The sequence below is a fragment of the Vitis vinifera genome, chromosome 14, assembly GCF_030704535.1.
Source record: "Vitis vinifera cultivar Pinot Noir 40024 chromosome 14, ASM3070453v1".
Lineage (NCBI taxonomy): Eukaryota > Viridiplantae > Streptophyta > Magnoliopsida > Vitales > Vitaceae > Vitis > Vitis vinifera.
This window is the reverse complement of record NC_081818.1, coordinates 29,922,515-29,947,223: the sequence shown is the minus strand read 5'-3', so window position 1 is coordinate 29,947,223 and position 24,709 is coordinate 29,922,515. Positions and strand designations below refer to the sequence as shown.

Here is a 24,709-nt window from a genome sequence, read left to right as displayed (position 1 = left end):
TGCCACTTTTTTTAATCCAAGGATTTGTTTAAAAATATTAATTTTGAAAACAAATTTTTAAAAAGAAAAATTGTTTTGAGAAATAGCTCCTTACAATAATTATTAATTGTTTTCAAGAATAAAATTCAAATAATTTTTGTCAAGATGGTATGCACTTATGTTAATCATTCATTTATCACATTTATCATGAATCCTACACAAACTCCACACGTACTACAAGAATCTTTTTGAGCTTGAAAATGGAAATTGGAGAAGCCATTAAATAAATGGGAGGGAGTGGGAAAAAAAATTACGACATGGGACTCACTCTCATTTGTTGAAATGTGATCTCATTGCTTATCCTGACCACTTTATGATGAGCTAAAATGGAAATTTCTTGTATAAAACAACAAAGTTGCGAAGCAATTTAGTATTGATAGAATTCTACACACACATAATTCTACCATTTATGTGTCATAATTTATTCCTTTGGTTGTGGTGGTCAAGCTATTGGTAGACTATAAATGAAAACATAGTGTGAAAACTCTTTAGATTGAGTTAATTTACAAGGTAAAAAACAATTGCACATTTTTTAGAATTAGGCTGCAAGACAAACCCTAAAATATTAGACCCCTGTCTAGGTAGGTGGGAATTTACATTCCAATATGAGATTAGACCCCCATCATATATAATCCAAAATTAAAATCATGAAAGTTCAGCTTTCTTCACCGTCAAACCCATGGAAGACTTTGCCAGGTCCATAAATGCATTCATCTTGGTTGGTTTCACTAATCAAAAATCAATTTTCTTCCCAAAACTCATATGGATGCTAAAAAGGGTTCAAAGATGTGAAAGTCAATACAATGACATCCTAAATTAAAGTGCATGAGTGGTGTGGATTTCACTTATTACTCCCTCAGTTAATGTTAAGGCCCAAAAAGGGCTGTACCAGACCTGGGTCACAACCCCATGAGGCTTACTTGGTTTCAAACTGAACTAGAGTTGTGAATTGCCCAATTGGCCTAGCTATCTTGGTTGGGACCAAGCAACCCATTCTACCTTTAAAGGGGCACCCCCAAATTTTTTTTTAGCATTAAAAAAGAAGGGGATGAAATAATAATATTTGATGTTGCAATTGATTTTATATTTCACTATATTTTTTAAAAAAAATTATAAAACAAAATTTTGTTTCCAAACATAAATTTGAGAAAAATAATAATAATAAGTCTTTACTCTTCTAACATAAATAAATTAAGTTACAAAGTTTACGATCTGTATTCTAGAACATCGTGATTCAAAAACTCTTTTGAATAACACTTACATATCTTTTCTAAGGCCATATTTGATAAATTTTAATATTTTAATATAACTTAAATTATTATTTTTAAAGGGTATTTGATAAATTAATTTAATGATTTATTATTATTCCATAACCTAATTCAATTTATTTATAGCTTCTTTTACATACACATCTTAATATAATAAATATTTTATAATTAGTTTGTATAATTTTATATGTCTTAATACTTAAATCGATAAGTTAAAAACATTGAACTTTTCAAATATTCTATTACTAAATATGATTCAAAATCCATGAAATAAGTGGATGGGTGTCAAAAGTCAGATGTAGAAATTCTCTCAATTCTAGATAAGTTCAGAGAAAAATGGTGACCTGCAAATTTTTTTTGCCCTTTTTCTTAGTCAAAAGTAGAATTGATTCAACTAAACTTTAATCTATTGTAATCACAAATTACTGTCCCACCAAAATAAGTTACAGTACATCTAGGACAAAGTTAATGCAATGGGACATAGAGATAAATGTGGATTTTGTTGCGCCAACTTCATCAGTACCGTCCCTCCAATCATCCAAGTGATGATGGAAACAAAATAGAATAGAATAAAATAAAATATTGAGTAAAAGACAATTTAATTCTTTCATTTGTGAGCCAAAGTTCCTTGTAATACAAAAGTTGTATGGGTAAAAATGTCTTTGTAAGTCCTTTATCATCTCATTTAATGAATGTCCTTTGCCTCCTGAATGTCAATGTGTCCACGTAACCAGTGGGACTGGTCCAAAATATCTTACTAAATGATCCTGGCTAGTAATTAATGCAGAAGTGTCATTATATGAGAGTTGTAACCATAAGAAATCCCTTACATGGAGGACAAACGTTCCTGGTTGTTCAAGAAGATGATCATGATCACAAATATGGTGGGTATTCAAATAAAATGTTGTACCATATTTTGGAAATTTGCATTAAGGATTGATGGTGAGATTTTTTCTATTTTTTATTTTTTTTGGGGTTATTTGGGGAGCTTTTAAACTTCCATTTATACCAATAGAACGAAGTAGCTAGAAATAAAAATAGTTATATTTGCTTTGTAATTTTATTTTTATATATATAATCAAATCATGTATACGAGTGAAAAATAAAGAAAAAGACAAAAGACACAATTTTTAATATTGTTTACGGAGTACACCAACAATCAACAATCTACTAATCAAAATAAAATAGAAAAATTATAATGGTGAAACTCTAAAAAAAAAATTTCAATTGCAATCAGTCTGAAAACATAAAACCCTAAATATAAAAATATTAAATATATAATAGAAACAAACTTGTCAACACATAATTAATTAAAAAAAAAAAAAAACCATCTATAGGGGGTGTGGCACCCTACGTCCCGAGAACTAATTAAATAGTTGGATCCTTGCAAGTTCACCAGAGAGCTCAACCCCCACAAGCTGATTAGACAACTCAACATTTAATATCTTGAGTGAAGCACAATAAAATTAATTCAAACTTCATAATCTAATAATTCTTTGTTTGTTAATTATATTTAACTTTGTGTTTATAAAAAAAATAAGTATAATTAAAAACTTAATTAAATAAAAATATATTCCTTACATAAGAAGAAAAATGGGTTTTCCTACTTTTTCATAACATAAATAAATATAACAATGTCTTACGTTTTGAAAATGTAAATAAATATAATGATACTATATAAATCCAAGTCTGTTGGCATTGAGTCACTACTTGTTAGATACATAGTGACAAAGATTTATAAATAATAAAAGGATCAATATTATTCCTTTTAACCCAAATGCATGCATCATCACCTATGAATTCAATGAACTTCTCTTTTTTATGACGTATAGTGTTATAACTCATCTTCTCTCATATAAATTTAAAGTACACATCGACAGAGGGTTTCTGAGTTACTTGATTTCAAGCATTTTTACAAATGATTAATTTTGATACAGACTTGTCAAGATTGAATGAATATTATTTATTTTGGATCCACAATCTTCACAATGATTCTCCCTATTTTAAGACATAATCTTTTATGAATCCCAAAAACAATTTTAAAATTTATATTTCATAATGAAACTATGTCTATTTAGCATGTAATTGCGTTTGGATTATGAAAATTTCCTTAAGAGTAGCAATGATTATAAACTCAAAACTAATTTCATAAAAGCTATCAATGCATATAAATGCATAATTAGAAAAATTTTCACCATTCATACAAGGAAGCTTGACTCACTCCCCTCCACTTTCTTATACTTATCCCAAAGAAAAAAAAAAGGTGGGGGGTTCATGATTTATGACAACAGTGACATAGGAGAGAGCCCTTGCATGGCAGAGATTTCCCAACAATAGAATCAAAAGAAAAACGGTAAATTGAGATTGAAGGGAAGCTCTAAATAATATCATTAAAGAAGGTGGGGCTCAGACCTTGTGGAGTTGATTTATATGATTACGATATATGAAAACGACAAAGAGTTTGGACCCACAAGCAAAAGGCTAAATACAAAAAAATAAATGTTTGTGGTAAGGCAAGCAATGGTGTAATGGCTCAAAGATTCGTATTGGTTGGAGACACTGGGGTCACCACCTTAAATTCTCTTTGATCACTGCCAGCTCCAGTCTTTTATATGGTCCAACATCCCCTTAATTGCCCTCTTCAATGACTTCCCATTACACTTGTCAACCTCACATTTGTCCACGTGGCTATTTTTCCACTCAAAAATATGTTCACATATTATTCCACATCACAATAATTTGAGAAATCATGCTAATGTTCAACTTTGGTTATATGTCTCTGTCCAACAAGCCTTAGAATGGATTATTAGGTCTCACAGTCGTTGTTTTAGACTATGTTTTCATAATGAAAGTATGCAAATTCAATGCGTCTATGTCATTATACCTTTAATTAAGTTATGATTTGTGGGTGTCCAAAATTATTATTCCCATGGAGAAAGAGGAAAAATAAATATGGATCCAACCAAAGTCATATGATTTATGTCCATCATTATCTAATTATTCAAATTTTTGTATCTCATTGGTGGATTAACATAGCATCCCTCTACTATAGTTTATTTATTTATTTATTTATTTTTATTTATTGTATCCACGTGTAAAATTGAAAGAGAAATGTAAAGGTATTAGTAGAAGTTGATAATTTTATTTTATTATTAATATTATTATTATTATTATTATTATTATTTCTGCATTGAATTACCTTTGAGAATTTTATTATTTATAATTGATTTCAAACTAATTTAGAATTGGTTAAATTTTGAGGTACATATGCATTTCATATAATTAGAGCTTAAGAAATGATTATGACATGTTAGCTAGATGACAATTCTGGAATAAACACGAAAAACAAGAGTTTATATGCAAAATTGGAAAGTAGCGTTCAAATTTATCAAAGGATGTTCAAATGCCCTCTCCCTCAACATTCCCAAGCCCCTTTTAGAATTTTTAAAAGTCAATCCTATGTTTTGAGTTGTTTTAATTGTCCTTTTTGTATTTTTAAAAGTTTTTTTTAATATAAATTTAAGTTAAGAACATAGTTATCTTCATAGCCCCTACTCTTAATCAATCAATCTTTCGAGAACGATTTTGAAAATATTTTTCAATAGAAAAAAAAAGAAAAAAAGGTGTTTGATCTATTAGCCTCAATGTAAAATTGAAGTATCTCCTAAGGAGTAAAAAGTATTGCATTAAGGAAGTGAGTTTGTGTGGAGATTAACCCATATAAAACTATGAAAAGTAAAAGCATCTAAATTAGGTAATTCTGTGTGTAATCATTTTCAAATTTAATGGATTTGTTTGCGGTCATTCGACACGTTTTTCTATGAAGTTTTTGGAACCTATGATTTTTTTATATTTGTAGAGTTTCTGCAAAGTTTTTGTGGGTGGTTTTTTCATATAATATCTAGTGTTCTTATATGGGATTGAATTTCTTTTACTTATTGTTAGAAATCTTTAAAATTAAGCAATGTTATTAAATTTTAGATAAAATGAAAAAAAAAAAGGATAACTTGCCTCGACTACCTATTTATGTCTTTTGTAATTCCCTTAACCAAGACTTAACTTACCAAAATATATTGAATTCCTATTGTACTAAAATAATAGGAAAAATATGTGAATATATATATTTATATATATATTTAATACAATAATTTGATTAGTTCTATTGGAAAACCTTAAAGCACTTCCCTAAGAAGATTAAAGAAGTGCTTTTAAGTTTATTAAAAGCTGCTTTACGAGTGATCTTTTAAAAATTAGAAATACTTACTGATATTGGAGAACACTTTCTTAAATTAGGTGTTTGACAAATTTTAAAAAATTATATGAAAAATTCTAAAAAATTTCCTCAAATGAATCTTAAATTATCATTTAATAAGTGATTTAAAAAATTAATGAGTGATTTAAAAAAATTCACTTTTCATAGATAATTCATTACTTAAATTACTATGAAAACACTTTTTTTTTTATTATTATACCTTAGAATTTAGTTATCCTACTTAAAAGTGTTATCAATGAAAGTGCTATGAATTAAAAATACTTTAATTAAAATCACTTTTATAATACTAACATTACTCTTAAGAAAATCATGACTTTGATTCTATTTCATTTTTTTTAGCTAAAAAAACAAAAAATCAAAAGTTATCCAAACGAAAAGCATGAGAAAATATTTTTAAAAAAATTCAAAAATATTCAGCCTATGATTTGTATGATTTGTCTTTAAAAAACAAAACAAAAAAGCAAAAAAAAAACCATTTTTATGAGCTTTCACCATTCCAAGGATTAAATTTTACCAAATGAAATAAAATGTTTTCAACTATCTAGTGATCCTAAAATTTAGTGAATTTGTTTTCTCAAGGCCTAGCAACTTCTCAAATGAAGCTCAAACATGGTTTGAACAACTATGGGCTTCTCATGTTTGAAGTATAATGGGCTTCTATATACAAGAAAGGTAGACTTGGCCCAACTTTACTTCTTGGTGCCAACAAATGACAGTCAAGGCCCACTTTTATCTTAAAATTGAATTTTTCAAGAAATATAGAGTTTTTTTTTATGACATTTTCAAATAAGTTTTTAAGAATTGAAATGTTTGACTCTCTAAATTCCTTGACAAAATTATATTTTTCTCTAAATAAAAAAGGAATAATCCTACAAGCTTAAAAAGAATTAAACAATCTATTTTGGAAAGTATTTTCAAAATATTTTATATTTTCATTAAATTACTAAAACTTTCATAAATATTTTGATACCTTTCTTATGTATCTATCATGAATTTATAAAATTAACTTATTTTCTTTAAATTAAAATTTTATGCAAAAAAGAAAATTTTGAAAAATCAAGAGTTGTTCTTTAAAAGAAAAAATTTATTTTTAGAGATCTCAAAGATTTTAATTTTAATTAAAAATTTTAATAATTAATTTTAAAAAGGAAAGAAAGTTTTTAATCCTTTCCAAACATCTTTTCTTATAATAGAATTTCCTAACATGCACATTCTAATTTAAATAAGTTTTCCAATTTTAAAAAATTCATGAAAATTTGTTTCCAATTAAGAATGCCAAAATATCTAGAGCCACAAAAGCTATTAATAAAAAGTATAAAACAAACAAGGAGATAATTAAACAAATATTTTCGCATGTCTTTTTGGGATCCTATTGCATAATTGGAAATAAATTTTTTTTGGGATCCTATTGCATAATTGGAAATAAATTTGGATAAAATCCAAATCACCAATATCACTAAGTACTCTTGTAACAAAAAATAGGATTAGAAAATAAAAAAATAAACCTTATAATTCCCTCAAAAGCGTCGATTTGTTGTCATTTGCGCTCGAGCATCCAAAATTCTAAAAGATTGTTGAATGTAGCTTTGGGTCACTGGAAAGAGCATTCAATTGCTCAAGCCATTTGCGCTCAAGCGTCCAAAATTCTAAAAGATTGTTGCATGTAGCTTTGGGTCATTGGAAGGAGCATTCGATTGCTCGAGCCGCTCAAGAGCACTTGACACCATTGCTTGAGCACTAATATGAGAGCTCAAGTGTTGCATCCCTTTGTTGCACACCCAAGGCTACTTCGAAAGCTCACTTTTTTCTGGTTAATGAATGTCCATGGATCCACTGTGATTGGTTAGAATGCTTTCATATTCTCTGTGTAACAGGATTGATTAAAAACTAAACTTTTACATAATCAAAAGTCTTATTCTCCTCAAAATGAAGTTTACAATCAATCTAGCCAAAAAGAAAAACTTTTACATCTAAAAAGAAATTCTATGCTCCTAATCACGAAGCTCACAACCCAAACTAAAAATTAAAGCATATAAACCAACAATTATTACCAAAATTAATATATAATAAATCAAAGACATTCACAAATTAATTCTTTTAGGCCATGGGATGAACAACCAATCCTACAAAAAAAATATGAGCATACCTAGAACAGATCTAGCATGTAAAATCCTAACCTAAAGCTTTGATACTAGTTGTTAGGAACTCTGAATTACTTCATTCCCTGGCCTTAGATCTCATAGGGCGCATGCAACTATTCCTAAGTTTCTCTAAATCTATCGTAACATAACAAAATAGTAATAAAAATATTATTAACTGTAGATATAAATAATACTCATACTTGAGATTTAGATGTTCCCAAATCAAATTCAAGCTGATGAAGATGTTGTGGGCATCATAGAACTTGTCTACCCAAAAGCCTTATACCCAATCTCTCCTTCCATGGAACTTAACACGAGAGAAAAGTGGGTTTTTTTCTCTCCCATGAGAGTGGTTAGGGTTTGTAACTTTGGAATCTCAAAATCTGAGTATGAAGAATGAAACCCTAACCCCTAAAAAATGTTTATATAGGTTTCCTTATAAGTTTAAATGATTTGAGACCAAATTGAGCTTGGGTCACCTAATCTAACTAACTTGGGTCCTAATTAATTAATTAGCCCTAATGAGCTTCAATTGATTAACCTATTCCAAAAAGTTAATTAGTAAGATTTTGCGCAACTTTATGTTTTTACCAAAATGTCCTTATGCATATTTATGAACTACATACCCAAAATACCCTTTAAGCGCGCCACCATAAAACAAGAGCTTGAACGGGAATCATTGAGACCCATAAAAAAATACTAGCTCCCTCAAAATCCAATTTTGAAATTGACTCAATACTCCACTAAAGAGAGTCAACTTACTCTAATATCCTATGAAATTACAATGAGCAAAGTTTGGGTTCATGACCTACTATTTATTGCATGTAGACTCCTCATGAACTAGTGTCTATAATTTAACAGAGTAGTACTATCAATCTATCAAGATTATCTCTACAATTCTTAAGTTACAAATCATCTTATTATATGATCAATTGACATACTCTAACTTCAAGGAGTATATGTCAAATTTCACTAAAAGAATTATTGCAACCATAGATTTCATTATCACATGTCCTTTGGATCACCTAAGGGGACATACTGTCTCAATCCCATGAGATATCATAGTGTCTCTATTGAGAATACATGTTGCAACAAGCCTCCATCAACAGTGACTTAACCCCTAAGGATATATAACCACCTTAGGGTCTCACTCATAAGTCAAAACCTCCTATTGATTTTAGCACATGCTTAATATCCTCTCAAAGTTAAGAGTTTATGCAATATAGTAACTTGATGAATCATGACTATCTGAGAGTCTTACGTCATGATTCACCATAGGTCATGTCCAATGTGTAACCTGCATTTACCATGGGAACTTCATCCCATTGACCAAGACAAGTTATCCCTCCAATTACGAGGTAGTACACTACGATCTATAGTAGATTGCTCAAATCCATGAATCGAATGTGAACAACTTATCGTCTTACAAGAAATGACATGTATTCTCTGTGCAACTCCTAATGCACCAAAGTCATGTACAATGCAAGTGATATGGACTAAATAATCAAATCAATATCAATGCATAAAAAGGATAGTTAGGGAATAGTGAAATTTAATTTTGTTACATCATATCTTGCTTTTAGAGACTCAATCCCAACAGTGTAAATCATAACATACATAATACTTCTTATGTCATTAACATATGGTACATTAATTGTATCTTACATTTTTGCTAAAATATTTTTGGTGACAAATTAGAAGAAAGTTTAAATTGGACTCTATTAGTGTCTTAATTGCTCTTCACAATATTTGTGTTGAAGCTTTTCAATACTCTCTTAATATTATTTCTTTGGGAAATTTTTATAATACCAATATATATATATATATATATATATATATATATATATATATATATATCAAGTACAATTTTATCCATAAAATCTTATAGGCACAACTACAATATGAGATGAAGGACCTTGATTGTGGTCTCAATTGACTAATCTCTATTATGCTTTTGTTAGGCACATATGATGAGAAAGCGAAGTATGTCATAGCTAATTAAGTCATCAAGAGATGAGGGATACCTCCTAATATGAGGTACCTAATCAAATGGAAGGAATTACTAGAATGTGAGTCTAGTTAGGAGCCTATAAAGGCTTTGTGGTAACTTTAGGGGTAGATTGAAAATTTTCAAATAGAAGAAGTAACAAAGATATCTATAGCATTATTAGGAGGTGGATGAGTGTTACACCATACCCAAACCATCACACTTAAGCTTAAATAAAGGCAAGAAGCTTCCAGAAAGCACCTATACCTGTCCATAAATGGAAAACGATGATTGGAGTTATGTAACATATTCTAGAGTATTCTTATAAACTCTTATATGTAAGTTGTACATAACTTATATATATAAATTTCTAAAATCTTAAGGAACCATTAAGGGTTATTAAGAGTTCACTTGCTGCCTATGAATAGATCACGGCCCCATTTGACCAAAACAATAAACACTTCCATGCCTTGTATAGCATCCTTATGTAATGCAAACTTTAACTCTTTTAAACTTTCCAAGAATTGCTACTTTCATTCACTTTAACTTCCATATTGTGTAGCATTACTTAATATAACAAATTAAGTTTGAAAAAGACAAATTTAGTAACTTTAAGTGTATTTGAGTTGTCTAAGTGTTACACATGTTCTTAGTAAATACCTAAGTAACATGTTGTCTTGCATGACTCTCCTTTAGGATTTCTTAGTTCAAGGGTTGCCTAAGCAGTCCATATTTAAAGGTAAAAAAATGGTGGCTTAACTATGAGGTGTTTTTATCAAAGTAGCAAGTCCCCACTAATAAAGAATTTTCTTCAAAGTGGTGGACCACTATAGTTGCTATGAGAATTAAATGATGTCAACACCTTCATGTGACGTTTTTTTTTCTCAACTCTTCTTCATTTTCCCACTAATGATGTGTTTTTTTTTTTTTTTAAATGATGGATACCTCTAACAACTATGATAATTAAATGACGTTGGCACTCTCCTATGATGTTTTTTCTTCTCATATCTTCTATCATTCATTTCTTTTTTCATTCCCAATGTGCACACATCAAACCAAGTGTGACAAACAACTTCTCCCCTTACTTCTTGTTGTATATACTTTATAGATAAAAGCTCATAACTTAAAAGTTAGAAAATTAATTAAAAATAGAAAATTTAAATTTAAATTTTAAATTTGAGAGAAAAAAAACAAAGAATTGTTGGATTAAAATTCAAAATTCAAAATTCAAAAAATTATAATTTTAGATTTTTTTTAAAAAATTTGAAACTTATGACTCATTTGTATGTCAACAAGCAAAATTGGGTCAAGATTAAAACCAAAAATTCAAAATGGAATTAAAATAAAATTATCATTGGGAGACTATTATGGAATAGTGTTGAAGTACAATACTAAAATTAATATCAATGAATGTGTAAAAGTGGACCCACATCATGCTTATCTAAACAAAATTAGGGGTTTAACAGTAATATTGATGTCACAATACTTATAATGTTAATTTGTTTTACCATTGACTCACCCTGATAACAAACTATACAAGAAAGAGTCATTGACTTTTAAATTCATAAAGAGGTGGCAAAAACAAGTTGACATAGTCTGCTTAGTGGAATGACAAAAAAGACAACACATGAATATCAAGTGGGAGACTTAGTGCTGATCAAGTTATTACCTCCTCAACCAATTAAGTGTTTAAGGGTAATGCACTACGACTTTGTTAGGAGATATAAAGACATTTTCCCTATACTTACGAGATAAGGTGTCCTATCAAGATGAGCTACCTCTAAGATTAAAAGATCTATTATATATTTCATACAAGTGGCTTGAGACAGTATCACAAAGATAAGGATGATCTAAGTGTAGGCCCCCCATTTTGGGGACTGCTATTACACTTACTTATTTTTTGCCAAATGGTGAAGTTTTAGAGGAGCACGTGTCATTTTTAGAGAGGTTATTAGAAAGTGGCAACTTGTCTGTTAGTGGAGGTGGTGGTTTTTTTAAGAGGCAACTAGAGACAGACACGTAGTAAGTGATAGCCAAGACCGTTGGGAGAGGCTTGCAGAAGCAAGAAAAGAAATGAACAAAAGAGATGGGAGCATAGAGGAGCAAAATGGAGGATTCTCATTTTTTTGGATGGTGAGAAAAAGAGAGAGCTGTGAGTAGAGAAGGTGAACCTATTGATTTTTCTGGGTTCTTAGCGAGGTGAATGAGGGAAAACACATAGTTTGAGAAAAATGAAACTGACAGAAAGAGCTAGAAAGGGATATACAGAGGGATATTATGGGTTTTAGAGTGAGGGGAAACACAGAATGGAGCTATAGTAGGTGAGCTGAGAGTAACAAGAAGGAGGAGGAGAGCTTACCGATCTTTGGAGGATTAGATGAGCACGTTAGGTATGGTTTCTATGTGCATTTCTTATTCATTCTTCCTCATTATCACTAGTTTTTATCATCTTTTCTTGTTACCTAAGCATCGTTAGTTTATTTTGTTGCGCATCGAGCTGTGTTGAATCTGAGTTTACTTTCATGCTTGCTCTGTTTTGGTTGTTTCTTGGTTTCTTGGGCTTCTCTGATAAATAATCGTTGTATAGATTTGTTTTTGAGCTCAATATTTTATTAATCATGTTTCTACTCCCTGTTTTTTCCACCTATTCTGGATCATTTGATTAACACATGAAACAGGATCTAGTTCAATGGTTTGTTTGCTTGTTTGCTCTTCTAGGGTTATACTCTGTTTTTGTTCGTATTTTTTTTCTCTGTTGATGGAGACTATAAGGTCAGAATTTTAAATCCATTGGATATGGAGGTATTGCAAGAGGTAATTGGTTTCTGCTAGTGGTGAGCAAGTGGTGGCATTTGATCATGTGGAAGCAACACCCCTCCAAAGACAGAGTGTCATGTTCCACTAGACCAGCAACCCATTGTTGAATACCAAACTTTCTCCACTTTTTTCCCGTCTTTATGGCTTTCTGGTGGCTCCATTGAGTATTGTTCAAGATTGGCATTCACAGTTGTGAGGAGGTATCTTGGTTGGACTTATGTGGGGAAATCAGTATCGTCGATGCCTCAGTTTTTCTTGATGTATGGAGCTGATCATTCTCAGGTTAGTCCCCGAATAACACTTTCTTGGTTTGATCAACATGGAACTTTTAAAATGGGCTGCTCAAGAAGTGATAAATTCAGTGAAAGTGTCAAAGAGGTCTCGTGAGGGAAATAATGAAGTTTGGAATAACTTTGGAGGAGATGGGTTTGGTGCCACATGCATTGCTGTTACAACACTCAATCTAGAAATTGTTAGAGCATCGACTAGAGAGGGTATTCCATCTATTTGGATGCCCTCCTTTTTACACGGATGGTTGACTCATGAAAGAAATGTAATCTCAGCTGATGTGTTCATGATGGAAAAGGTTATTGATTCAGGTTTTGTACCTGTTCTGCATAAAAATGCGATGCTAGATGAAGTTCTGGACTGCACCATATTGGATGGAGATGTAATCATTCATCCTTTTGCAGCATAATTAAAGCCTAAATATATTGTGTTTCTTACAGATATTCATGGGGTATGCAATTAACATGGTTGACCTAAGGTGCCATCATTTATTTACAAGGACTACTGCAAGGTATGGTCTTCGGGGGACATTGTCCTATTATCTATTTGGTGAACTGGAGGTTTATCAAGCCAGGGAAGACATGAAGAAGGCTTGCTTCTACGCAAGACATGATGTTGTTTCTCTTGATGATGATAATGGGAATAACACAGTTAGAAGAAGAAAATTATTCCCATGCCATATCCAATCTGATCAGATATTGAAAGAGAACCCAGTTTTGAACTCGTCACAACTGGAGAACCCAACCTTATTCTCTCTTGACAGTGAAACTTCCCAACCACACCACCTAACCCACATTTAGCTCATTTCCTTCCACTTTCCACATGCATGAAGTCCTTATGGGCATGGCCACCTTAGTGTACGTAGCCAATTCCTTTCCAATCTTCCAGCTTGTTGCTAAGTCTTCACAACATTCAAGTCACCACCCAACTTTCTAGATTTGGGAATTACAACTGTAGTCGTAACATGATGCTACAAGACACAAGAATGTGAACTTAAGGAGTCATAGAATGCTTCTCCCAAGCTGACGGCATCATCAAGCACAGGTTCTGGGGATTTTGTAGACTGAAAACCCAGTCGTTCTTCAACACAAAGAGAGGCCAAGTCTTTGGCCAAATGCTATTTGTTCTTTCAAAATTTTCACAAGTAGAAGTTTCACTCAGTCTGACATGTATCATTAATTTTACAGCAAGTCCTTGATTAGCAAAGCAACTAGGTAGCTAGAAGAATTGGAGTACCTTTGTTCGAAGATTGACCCCGAAATTTCCAACATAACAGTTTCCCTTGGTAGACTTGCGATGCCATGGTGATTCAATATTGATTAATACTCAGAGATACACCCTTTCATGGAATCTATTCCTAGACCTATGAGTACGTGAGAGAACAGTTTCACCCAGATTGCCACAATCTATTCCAAGTAAATGGTCCAAAGAAGAATTGGTGTGTGGTTCTCATAGTTTCTCATCTTCATGGCCACAAAAGAAAGGGGCATCCCATTTCATGAGAATCCATTAGATTATCAAAAGAGCAGATCTCATCCCAGGCGAACAACATAGACCCTTCATTTTCCTTAGTCGTACTAGTAAGTCATACAGATAAGGGAATGAATGCGGGAATGGAAGACCTGAACCATGCAGATCAAAGAAAAGTAAATGAGATTTCCACAGCTTCTGGCTTGGGACGATGGAAAGCTCAAGTCCAGGCACCGGCTTCAAAGCTGTCAGCATATGATGGTGTCCCTGCAAATCAGTCCATGAATACATCACCCTATTCAGGTCTCTCAAGCTCCATTTTTGTTTTTTCACACCCTATTGCAACAGGGTTTAGTGTGGAGTCTGATTGATGGCTACCGAGGACCTGACATTGCTTGTACGTCTGTAGAAATTCTAGAGAGGGCAACCCGACACATTTGATTTCAGCATTTGAAATTAAGAGAGAGATAACAATTACAATCACCAACACTACCTGCACCCAATACCCCATCCTCATTACATAAGTGAGCATAAGGTGTTATCCCAACTATTGTGCCCCTGGCATTTCTGAGCACATCAGCATTCTTCACAAACATACTAGCAGTGAGCAATCATAGTGAATTTTCTCTGCCAGCTTCTTCATCCAACTGCAAGCTGAACCTGGATCTAGCCGTTTTTCTTCATCATCAGCAGGGTTTGGAAAAACTCTCCCATTTTGAGAAAGCTCTCAACCATGAACAAAAAAAAAATGCTACAGAATTTGGCAAGATAAGCATGTAGAGTTGAAACCGAAGTCAAATAATTGAAAGATGCCCTTGTAGAAATTAGAAGTTGGGAGGGATCTTAGAATTCTTTAATACAAACAGTGTCAGATCAACTCACCACCAGCAATGCAACTTACCTTTACACCCCGAGCCCACACGTGTGCATGAGAATGCATGGCCGCCTTCCATGCACTACCTTAAAGGCCACGTGTCCCCGCCTCTTTGATTCTTCATCCTCACTTGCAAAAATTGATTTTCAAAAAACCCTTTTCTTTTTCAAATAACTCTAAAACTTTTCATCATTCCTTATAGCTTTAGGTAGACAAAAATCATTTTTTTAATAAAATATTCGCTGTCATTTTTCTCTCAACAAACATGTTTTCTTAGTTTTCTTAATTTAAATCATTTCCCAATTTTAATAAACTTTCAGTCATTTTTCTATTTAACAAGCCTCTTTCGAAAATTTCTTAATTTTTAATAATTTTTTGTTTCTCTTGGTTTTTAATAAGCATGAATACAATTTTATAATTCCAAAATAATGAAATTTCAGAGAATTAATTCATGCAAAATCAATGGGCTTTTGATGGGACTCTACATATGAGTTTTTTCCTCTGATTATTAATTGTTATACTTAGTGAACATTGCTTGATCTTTGTTGTTTTATGTGACATGCATGTGATTATTTTATGCTTAAGCTAACGTTGTTTCTCTGATAGCACATTATTATTTGCTGCTAATGTACGCTCTCACTCCCACTTTGTTTATTTATTCTTCATGCATGACTTGCTTCCATCATGAGATTATTTCTTGGCATCCATTGATTTTCTTATCAATTGTCACACTTGTATCACCTTATTTAGTAGACCATTTTTAGTGGCTTAGAGGAGTGTCATGGTTCGTTATCGTACCTTCCCAATAGGTAACCTGACCCTCGATCTAAACTCAGTTTCACTGACCATCTTTTCATTTTAAGAGTCGCATTTAGCGGTTTTCTTTCTTATTTTGTTTTCCTTTATAAAAAAAATAAGTAACAAACTCCAAGTCTTTTTAAAAAATCAAGTCGCGTTATCGAGTGGGAATGCATCGTAAAAAATGCGGGTTCACACTAAGTCATGAGATGTCAAAAAGTACATTTATTATCATAATAACTTTATATGACAAGGAAACGAAGTATGTCATAATTGATTGAGTCATTAGGAGATAAAGGGTACCTTTTACAACGATATACCTAATTAAATGGAAGGGATTACCATACAGTGAGGGTAGTTGGGAACCTTGATTGGAGCCAAAATATGTGCTCTAATGGCACATATTAGATATGATTTGTGCACCAAAGGACATTCAAATCACCCAACTTGACCTAAATCGATGTTAAGGCTCTAGCCATGAGTTTAATTTGTACTTTGGAGACTTATATCAGGTTCAAATGAAGAAAAAAGTGCAAGTTGAATCACTTTAGATTTTGAAAGATCAAGAAAAGACTAAATGATGAAATAAGTGAGTCAAAACTCATGGACCATAAGGAAATGCAATAAGAGGATATCATGAGTTTGGAAGATGATAAACAACCATTATGGAGTAAGAAATAAGGCAAGAAAACATGGGAAATGAGGCATGAAGCAAGATTCAGTTGCATGGAAATTTAGAACTCAAAAACCTGATGACAATATATACTTTGACTTGGAGGAAAATTTAGAGTACTTTCCAGAGTCCATTTTATACATACTATATATCATTTCGAATATCGAGAAGTCAAGAGTCCAACACTTTAAACGATGTGAAAATCGGAGCTGAAATGAAAAAGTTATGACCATTTGAAAACAACTGCACCAAGTTTATTGGTCATTTCGAAATGATTTCGAAATTCAACTTATGAATTCGAAATCCACTTCGAAATGACACCAATTTCGAATTCACCCACTGCCATTTTGATGTTTCGCCTCCTCCACCTCATGAATTACATCTAGGGCACTTCATCCGCCCTAAGTGGACCCCACACTACTAGAAATCACCATTTTATTATTTTTTAAATTATTTTTAGGAAATTATTTTGTAATAAGTGGCCAATGAGAGTGTGCCACATGTTAGGTATTTGATGATATTATATAAACTCTCTTAATTCTAGGTTTTAGGGATCTTGGATCTTTTTCTAGAGAGTTTGACATTAAAGGTGGAAGAAGACAAGAACTTTGATTTTTTTTTTATTAAATATATTGTTTTTAGTTTCTTTTTATTCAAATTATGGATTTTTACCCCCATGAGAGGCTAAAAGCCAACTTGGGGCTTGAAGTATGAAAACCTAAGGGCTAGGGAACCTATAAGGACAATGGGTAAATTATTATAACAATGAGATTAATTATTGGTTGGGTGACAATTTATCAATTTTTTTTTTATCATATCCTTGTGAGTTAGTTTATGGAATGATACGGTAGGTTATTACCCGATACTAGTGATTCTTGGTAATTCTTGATTATTAGTTATCCTCATCTTCCCTATCATTATTTGCCCCAAAACAAAGCTATAAAGAGTAAGAAGGGTTAAAAAGTCAAATATTAAACTAGTAATCAATCTAATTCATTTGATGGTTTTTTGAATCTGTTTTAAAAAAGAAAAATTAGGTTTCGAATATAATTTTAAGTTATAAAACTCAACTTGATCGCGAGCAGCTAAGAATCCCAAAACCCTAAGATCATATTACTTAAAAGACCCTTGTTTTCTTTAATTTCTATACCCTAAGTTGGATTGTGGAAAACCCCAAACTTGAATCAATTGAATTTAAAATCAATATTAATTTTGTTATTAATTTAATTTCTTTTACTTAGTTTCACATTATTCACATATTGTTTTTCACTTTAGGATTTAAATAAAAGTAATTCATTTATTCTAGTATTGACAATTTTCATAAGTCAGTCCTTGAGGACGATACCCGGAGTACTACAAAAGTTGTAGTGACTATTTCTCTAATTTTTCTTTACCAGAGTTGCTACGTAAAATGACTAAGTATTTTGATACAATAGAGAAGTTCAGTCAAACCTACAAAGGCTTTGTGGTAGTTTCAAAAGCACATCGAAAATTTTTGGACCAAAAAAATGACAAGTGGAAGAGATTGTCAAACCATGTTCAAATTGTCCCACTTAAGCTTATATAAGAGTAGAAGTTTTTAGAGAGACCTAGACACATCTCCACAAATGGGTACGAATGATTAGAGTTATATGAAGTATGCTAGAGCATTCTTTAAACTCTTATATGTAAGTTATACATAACTTATATGTAGAAACTTCTAAAATTGTAAGGAACCATCAAGGATTCTAAAAAGTTTCTATGATGACCACATTTAATTTTTGGGTAAAACAAGCCTCCATTCTTTTAAACTCTCTTAGTGGTGCTTCCTTTAGTCACTCTTACTTCCTATCTTATAACATTGCTTAGCATAATAAATTAAGTTTGAAAATGGCTGATTTAGCAATTTCAAAGTGTCTTAGAGTTATATAAGTGTGATACGAGTGCTTAGGAAACACAAAAGCTTATGACAAGTAATTGTCTTGCTTGGCTATTCCTTAGACTTCCTCGATTCATGGGTTGCCGGAGCATTCCCATTAGAAGTCAACAATGGTGGCTTAACTATCAGGTGTTTTTATGGACCACTAATTAAGGAGGTGCTTTCTCTATCTTTCATTTATTTTCTTTGATTTTTATCATTCCCCATGTGAAAGCATTGTACCTAAAACTTAAATATAGGAAATTATGAAAATATCGAAGATTAGATTTTACAAAAATATTGTATAAAAATTTGAAGAAAAAAAATTGATGCATTCAAAACTCATAGAATTATTCAAAAAGATTCCAAGAAATATTAAATAATAATAATATTAAAATTGTTATATTAAATAAAATTATATATATAACTTGAAAATATATTTAATTTTTTAGTCCATTTTTTACACCTAGAACCAAGTTCTACTTTGAGCATCATCCTCAACACCCTCTCATTTTTAAGTTTAACCAACTTTGATCGTGGCGAAAAATCAGAAAATCAACCAAAAATTAGGAAAATCCCAATAGATTGGTAATTGTGAGAGAAAAAAATGGATAATATGGGGAAAATTGGAAAATTTCCTCGAGCTGATTTTGTCTCCAGTTTAATTTTTTAGTGAGTACTAGAGCCTGATATTTCATGCAAAATTTACTGAAAATGGGCAAAAATTTTATTCTGGATCATACTTGTGGGGTTATTATTTTTTATGTTCAAATTTTTTTCTCAAATATCATATGCTATTGAAATTTTGGTCAATATATGATTTGTATATATGAATAAGAATATTGAAAATCAATTGTAAATAGACATATTTACACTATAAATTTTTTTTAAAAGATAAAACTATTTAAAAATGATGTATGGAATTTTTTTATGTTTTAATTATATAATTTTATAAATTTATAAATTGTTTATTTACCACATCATGTTAATTATGAGAATAAAACCCTCAAATTTATCAAATTAAAAAAAAAAAAAACTACTTCCAAACAATTTTTTATTTTTATTTATTTTATAAAACTATTTTTATTGAGTTAACAAAAAATGTTTTCTTAAAATTAAGAATGGAAAATTAGTTTCTAGAATTCAATTTAGAAATATAATTTTATTAATTCTTGAAAATAATATAAAATTGATTTTGGAAACTTTTTCAAAGCCTTAGGCTTTATTTGGGAAGTATTTTTAAAAATGGTTTTGAAAAGTATCCTTAGAACATTTTTTTCAAAAATGTTCTACAGAATAAACATCTATTTGAAAACCTAAAATATTTTTAACATATTTTTTATATTTTTAAAAATAATTTTTATATATAATACTTCATTTTTAATTATTTTCATATTTGTATGATTATTTTTTAAAACAATCCTTAAAAACAAGTAAAAACAATTAAAATATGTTATTTGAAAACACTTTATTTTTTAGTTTTTAATAATAGAAAAGTGTTTTATATGTGGTTGTCAATCCTATTATTTTTTTCTTAAAACTCAAAGAATAGAAAATTATTTTTAAAAATGGCTACTAGACCCTTATTTTTCTTTCTAAAAATCCAACTTTATGTTTTTCTATCTCCTCTCTAAAATCCCACATAAATCTAAAACAAGGTCCTCGGGCTTCTTCCAATTTACATTTTCTTATATATATACTTTCATTTTCATTTTTTATTATTATTTTAAAACACATTTATGTTTTCATTTTTTTTAAGAAAAAATTATTTAAACAAAAAAGAACAAAAAAAAAACAACTAAAATATTCATTTATGTATAATACGAACATATTTGATGGAAAAACCATTTTAATAAGAAATAAAAATATTTAGTCTATCATAAATTTTGAGAAGCATTGATTTGAGAATTTTGAAATTTGAGGAAAGCGTTTCCAAAAGCAATTTTATGATCTCAATAAACCTAGTGTTATATAAATCTTTTATAATATCATATGCGGCCTCAACTCATAAAATTTCATCTAACTTAAATATAAGAAAAAAAAATTGATAATCAATATCTTGAATTTTTGTTTCCCATTTAAAAAAAAAATTAAACAGTTTATTTCATATAAACTTAACAATTGTAAAATATTAAAATTTTCAAACAAAAAAAAATGATTATAATTATTCAATAACAAAAATTTAAATTTATCAAAAAAAAAAAGAGTTATGTATGAATTATAATAAATTGTATAAATGTAATTTCATGGTAAAAAGAAGAATCTAAATTTCATTTTTAATCCACAATTAGCATGATATTGAGTCGCCAAAGGGTATCATGAAATTTCAATGGACCACCCTAATTTGGATTGTTAATTATTTTAGAAATATTTGTGCCAAAGGAAAAATATAATCCTCGAAAAATTATAAACATAACCTCGACATTTTCATTTTTATAATTTAAAATAAATAAATAAAAAATTGATTGAAAGAGATGACATAATACTCATATTTGGAAAATAAATTTCATATATTAAAAATTATACATAAAATCTTGACATTTTTATCTAAAAAGTGATTGGAATAGGAAAATGATTAAAAAATTATTAAAATGAATTTTTATATTAAGGATTATATTTTATGTTTTTAAAAGATGAGGTTATTCTTTTGAATATATAAATGTTTGTCTGTTTTAACCAAATAAATTTTATTTTTGAAATATTCATTTTTATTCCAAAAAAATAAATAACATATCATTTTTCTAATGTGAAATAACCCATCATTCTGTACATTATTTGGTTAGGTAGAAAATTTTCAGTTCACATTGTTGATGGAAGAAGACCACCATTGTCCTTTTCAGTTCACATTTGGTTAGATAAAAAATGAATACGTTTGGGGTCTTTTTTTCTTTTCTTTTTTAAGAAATTAAAATTTAGAATTCCATTCCTCTATAAATAAGAGTTTATGTCGGGCAAAAAAGATAGTATGCTAAGAAGTAAGAGGCGGAGCTGAGTAAGAGTGAGCGATGAGTAAGAAATTGCAACTCCTTCTAGGGTCAGTCCTTGCTGTAGCTCTCGCCATTTATGTTTATCCTACCCAGAAGGGCCAACACTATCGTATCTTCAATCTTATGGAGCAGAGGCCGGAAACCTTGAGCGCCAAGCCTAAGCAAAACTACAGTTTCTTTTATCTTGTGCAGCAGTGGCCAAAAACCTTCTGCCTTAATAATACAGATTGTCCAGGTAATATCCCCAATTACTTCACCATCCATGGGCTCTGGCCCCAGCCCAAAAATGCAAGAGAAGGTTTTCTGATCGACTGCTGTAAAACTTACCGGTATTCCGACTGTGAATTTAAGCCGATTCAAGTAAGTGTTACATTTTTAATATGTATATCCTTTTACATATGTGGTTGTTTTCTTCTCTAAGATAGTCATCTTTCGTAGGACAAGTGTTTCCTCTGTGAATTAGAGAAGGCGTGGCCAAGTCTAAACAAGTCGCGAAACAATGAATCCTTTTGGAGATACCAATGGGAGAAGCACGGCACGTGCTCTTTGCCTAATGTTAGCCAAGACCATTACTTCCAAAGGGCCGTCTCTCTCTACGATCAATACAATCTCAGTGAAATTATTCTACGTCACACAGGTAATAAGGACATGTTTGGTAAGGTTTTTTAAATTGTTCTCAAAAATAGGTTTTTTAAAATAATTTTTAATATCAGTTTTTTTTTTTTGTAGGATAAAAATTTGTTTGAAAATTTAGAATATTTTAAACCCATTTTCTAAGTTTTCAAATATTTTTTAAAAATATTCTTATCAACTATTCTTAAAAATGATTTTTAATTATTTTTTCATATTTATATAATTATTTTTTAAAAATAGTACCTAAAATAACAAGTAAAAATAATTAAAAACAATTAAAATAAATCATTTTTGTTTTATTAAATATGTTTTTCAAAATTTAGAAAATAATTTTTTTGTTTTTATAAAGAGAAAAAGATTTTAGATCTAAATTTTAGAGGAAAAATATTTTGTTTTTCTACTCACTTTTGAAAGAAAATAGAAAAAAAATCTTTAAAAATAATTCAAAATTTCCGTACCCTCAAATAATAAATATTTTGATATCCATCCTGAAGATGAAAAAATATATCCCCATTTATATATATATATAGTTTCAAATCAACACATAGAAACCCATTTTTCTTAAATTTTTAATTATTCTTATAATATAAATAAGTTTAAAATTCTTACCCCTTTCAAAAAAAATTGAGCTGCAGGAATTCCAAACGATAACAATTCTTATGCAATCGCCAAAATCACAAAAGACATCAAGAACGCAACAAGAGTGAAAGCGCTCATCACATGTGGTGGTTCAAAAAATATTCCAGATGATTATCTCCATGAAATTACACTCTGTGTAAATGGCGATGCGAAAAAGTTTCGGAAGTGTCCAGCTCGTCGTAATAAATGTAAATTCGACCATGTGATTATCCCAAGATAGGCCTTTGGTTAAATATAAGATGTACTTTATTTTTATTTTTATTAAATTTTGTTTTAGATATTTGGTCTGTCCGGGAAAAAATGGTTAATGAACTATACCCATCCTTGCATTTGGGCACGTAAAAATTGAATAATTGACATGAAGGATGCTATATAGGTTCATACACGTAACGATTAACTGTATAAATGTTGGGTCTAAAAGGTCATTATACCTTTAAAATAGGTCTATAAGATTAAAAAGAATTTATATTTATATATTCTCTTATTTGATGTCAAATATGACAATACATTTATTGAAATGAGACATCGAGATTAATTTCAAGTTGTTTGTCATCCTCCGCACAAGCTAACACTATTTTTCCAAGTATTAACTATCATAGAAGGAAGAAACAAATGAAAATTTCTGTAGGAGATGAGCAAAAATTCTTTGCATTACCAAAATAGCACAGGGCTAAACTTTTTGGAATTTCTTTGCTGTCTTATCTAATGAATGCCCTTTCTCTCTTGCATATAAACCCAATGGACCAGCTCAAAATTAAATTTATTAAGTACGCTTGGTTTAGTGATTAATCAAAACCCAGAAGCAAAAATATCACTCATGTAATAATGTTCTAACCATACAAATCAACGTCTTAGCTTGAAGGGTCAATGTTTCAAGTTGTCCAAGAATGATGATCGTGACCGGAAATAACAAATGGGGAGCATGCAGTTCAACGAAATTAATGTTGATTAGCTTTTGGATGTAATTAAGTTTCTCTCGAACAATAATTGAATGGATTACTAGGCAAGAATAATCTAACAGTTCTATTTAATATCGTCTCCAAAGTACTTATATTGCGGCCACATTTATCTCTACCATTAGTACAGTTCTGAAAATGGGTTGCATTGTGATCTACGCACAGAAATTGTAGGCTTCTGTTGCAGTAATCGACAGAGCTACATCTAGTAAACCTAGAAAGGATCATGAGTTGCATGTTCCTGCTCATGCCTATCTCTCACTCAGGTCTTAGTGATATCATTTCTGGTGAACCTAAACTCGGATTTATAGAGGAATGGAATTTCTGTTTAGATTTAACCACCATCTTACTGTTGCTTAAGATCTTTTCCTTTTGCAGTATCTTTACTCTATTAGACATAAGCGAGGTGTATGCAGCCTTTACAGCGTCTACATGATGGAATCCAGATCGCTCCCGAGATTACATGAAATAGTTTGACCAGGTTATACCCCCAATGGAAGCTTACAGGCGAGATGCAATTATAAAACAAGGGTTCAAGACATATATCATCTCAAACACCCTGTTCTTTTGAGTCCATCTCAAAAACTCCCTTAAGAGGTAGAAAAGATCAGTACCAAACCCTGTGAGAGGAGAATTCAGTCAGAGGGACCAATCTCGCTTCCACGGTTACCATAAGGACAAGGGCTCTTACAAAAGAGGGTCGACACTTTCATGTTATGCTAGAAAATTGGTGCAGTTAGGGCTTAATGTGACAGTGTAAGTGTGGTACTTGACCTCTAGCCATTCACAAGCACATCCTGACGCCTCTATTCTTCCCACTCAATCAAAGCCCAAACCGAGCATTCATGTCATTTATGGAGGATCAATCGACTCTCAATGGAGATGTGTTGCCAGGCTAAGTTTAATTATGATAAGGCCAGATTTCGTGGTCGGGCAACAACTTTTAATACGCCTTCAAGCCAGACAGTC

The 24,709-nt window shown here is 30.9% G+C and overlaps 1 protein-coding gene across 1 annotated transcript; it reads left to right on the top strand.

Moving 5' to 3' along the window:
* Positions 1–21,493: 21,493 nt before the first annotated feature.
* On the top strand, positions 21,494–23,099 carry LOC104881699 (ribonuclease 1-like). The gene is made up of 3 exons (XM_010662781.3): positions 21,494–21,872; positions 21,951–22,149; positions 22,781–23,099. Exons 1-3 carry the CDS (start codon positions 21,531–21,533, stop codon positions 23,002–23,004), a joined length of 765 nt encoding a protein of 254 aa, XP_010661083.1. The 5' UTR covers positions 21,494–21,530; the 3' UTR covers positions 23,005–23,099.
* Positions 23,100–24,709: the final 1,610 nt, after the last annotated feature.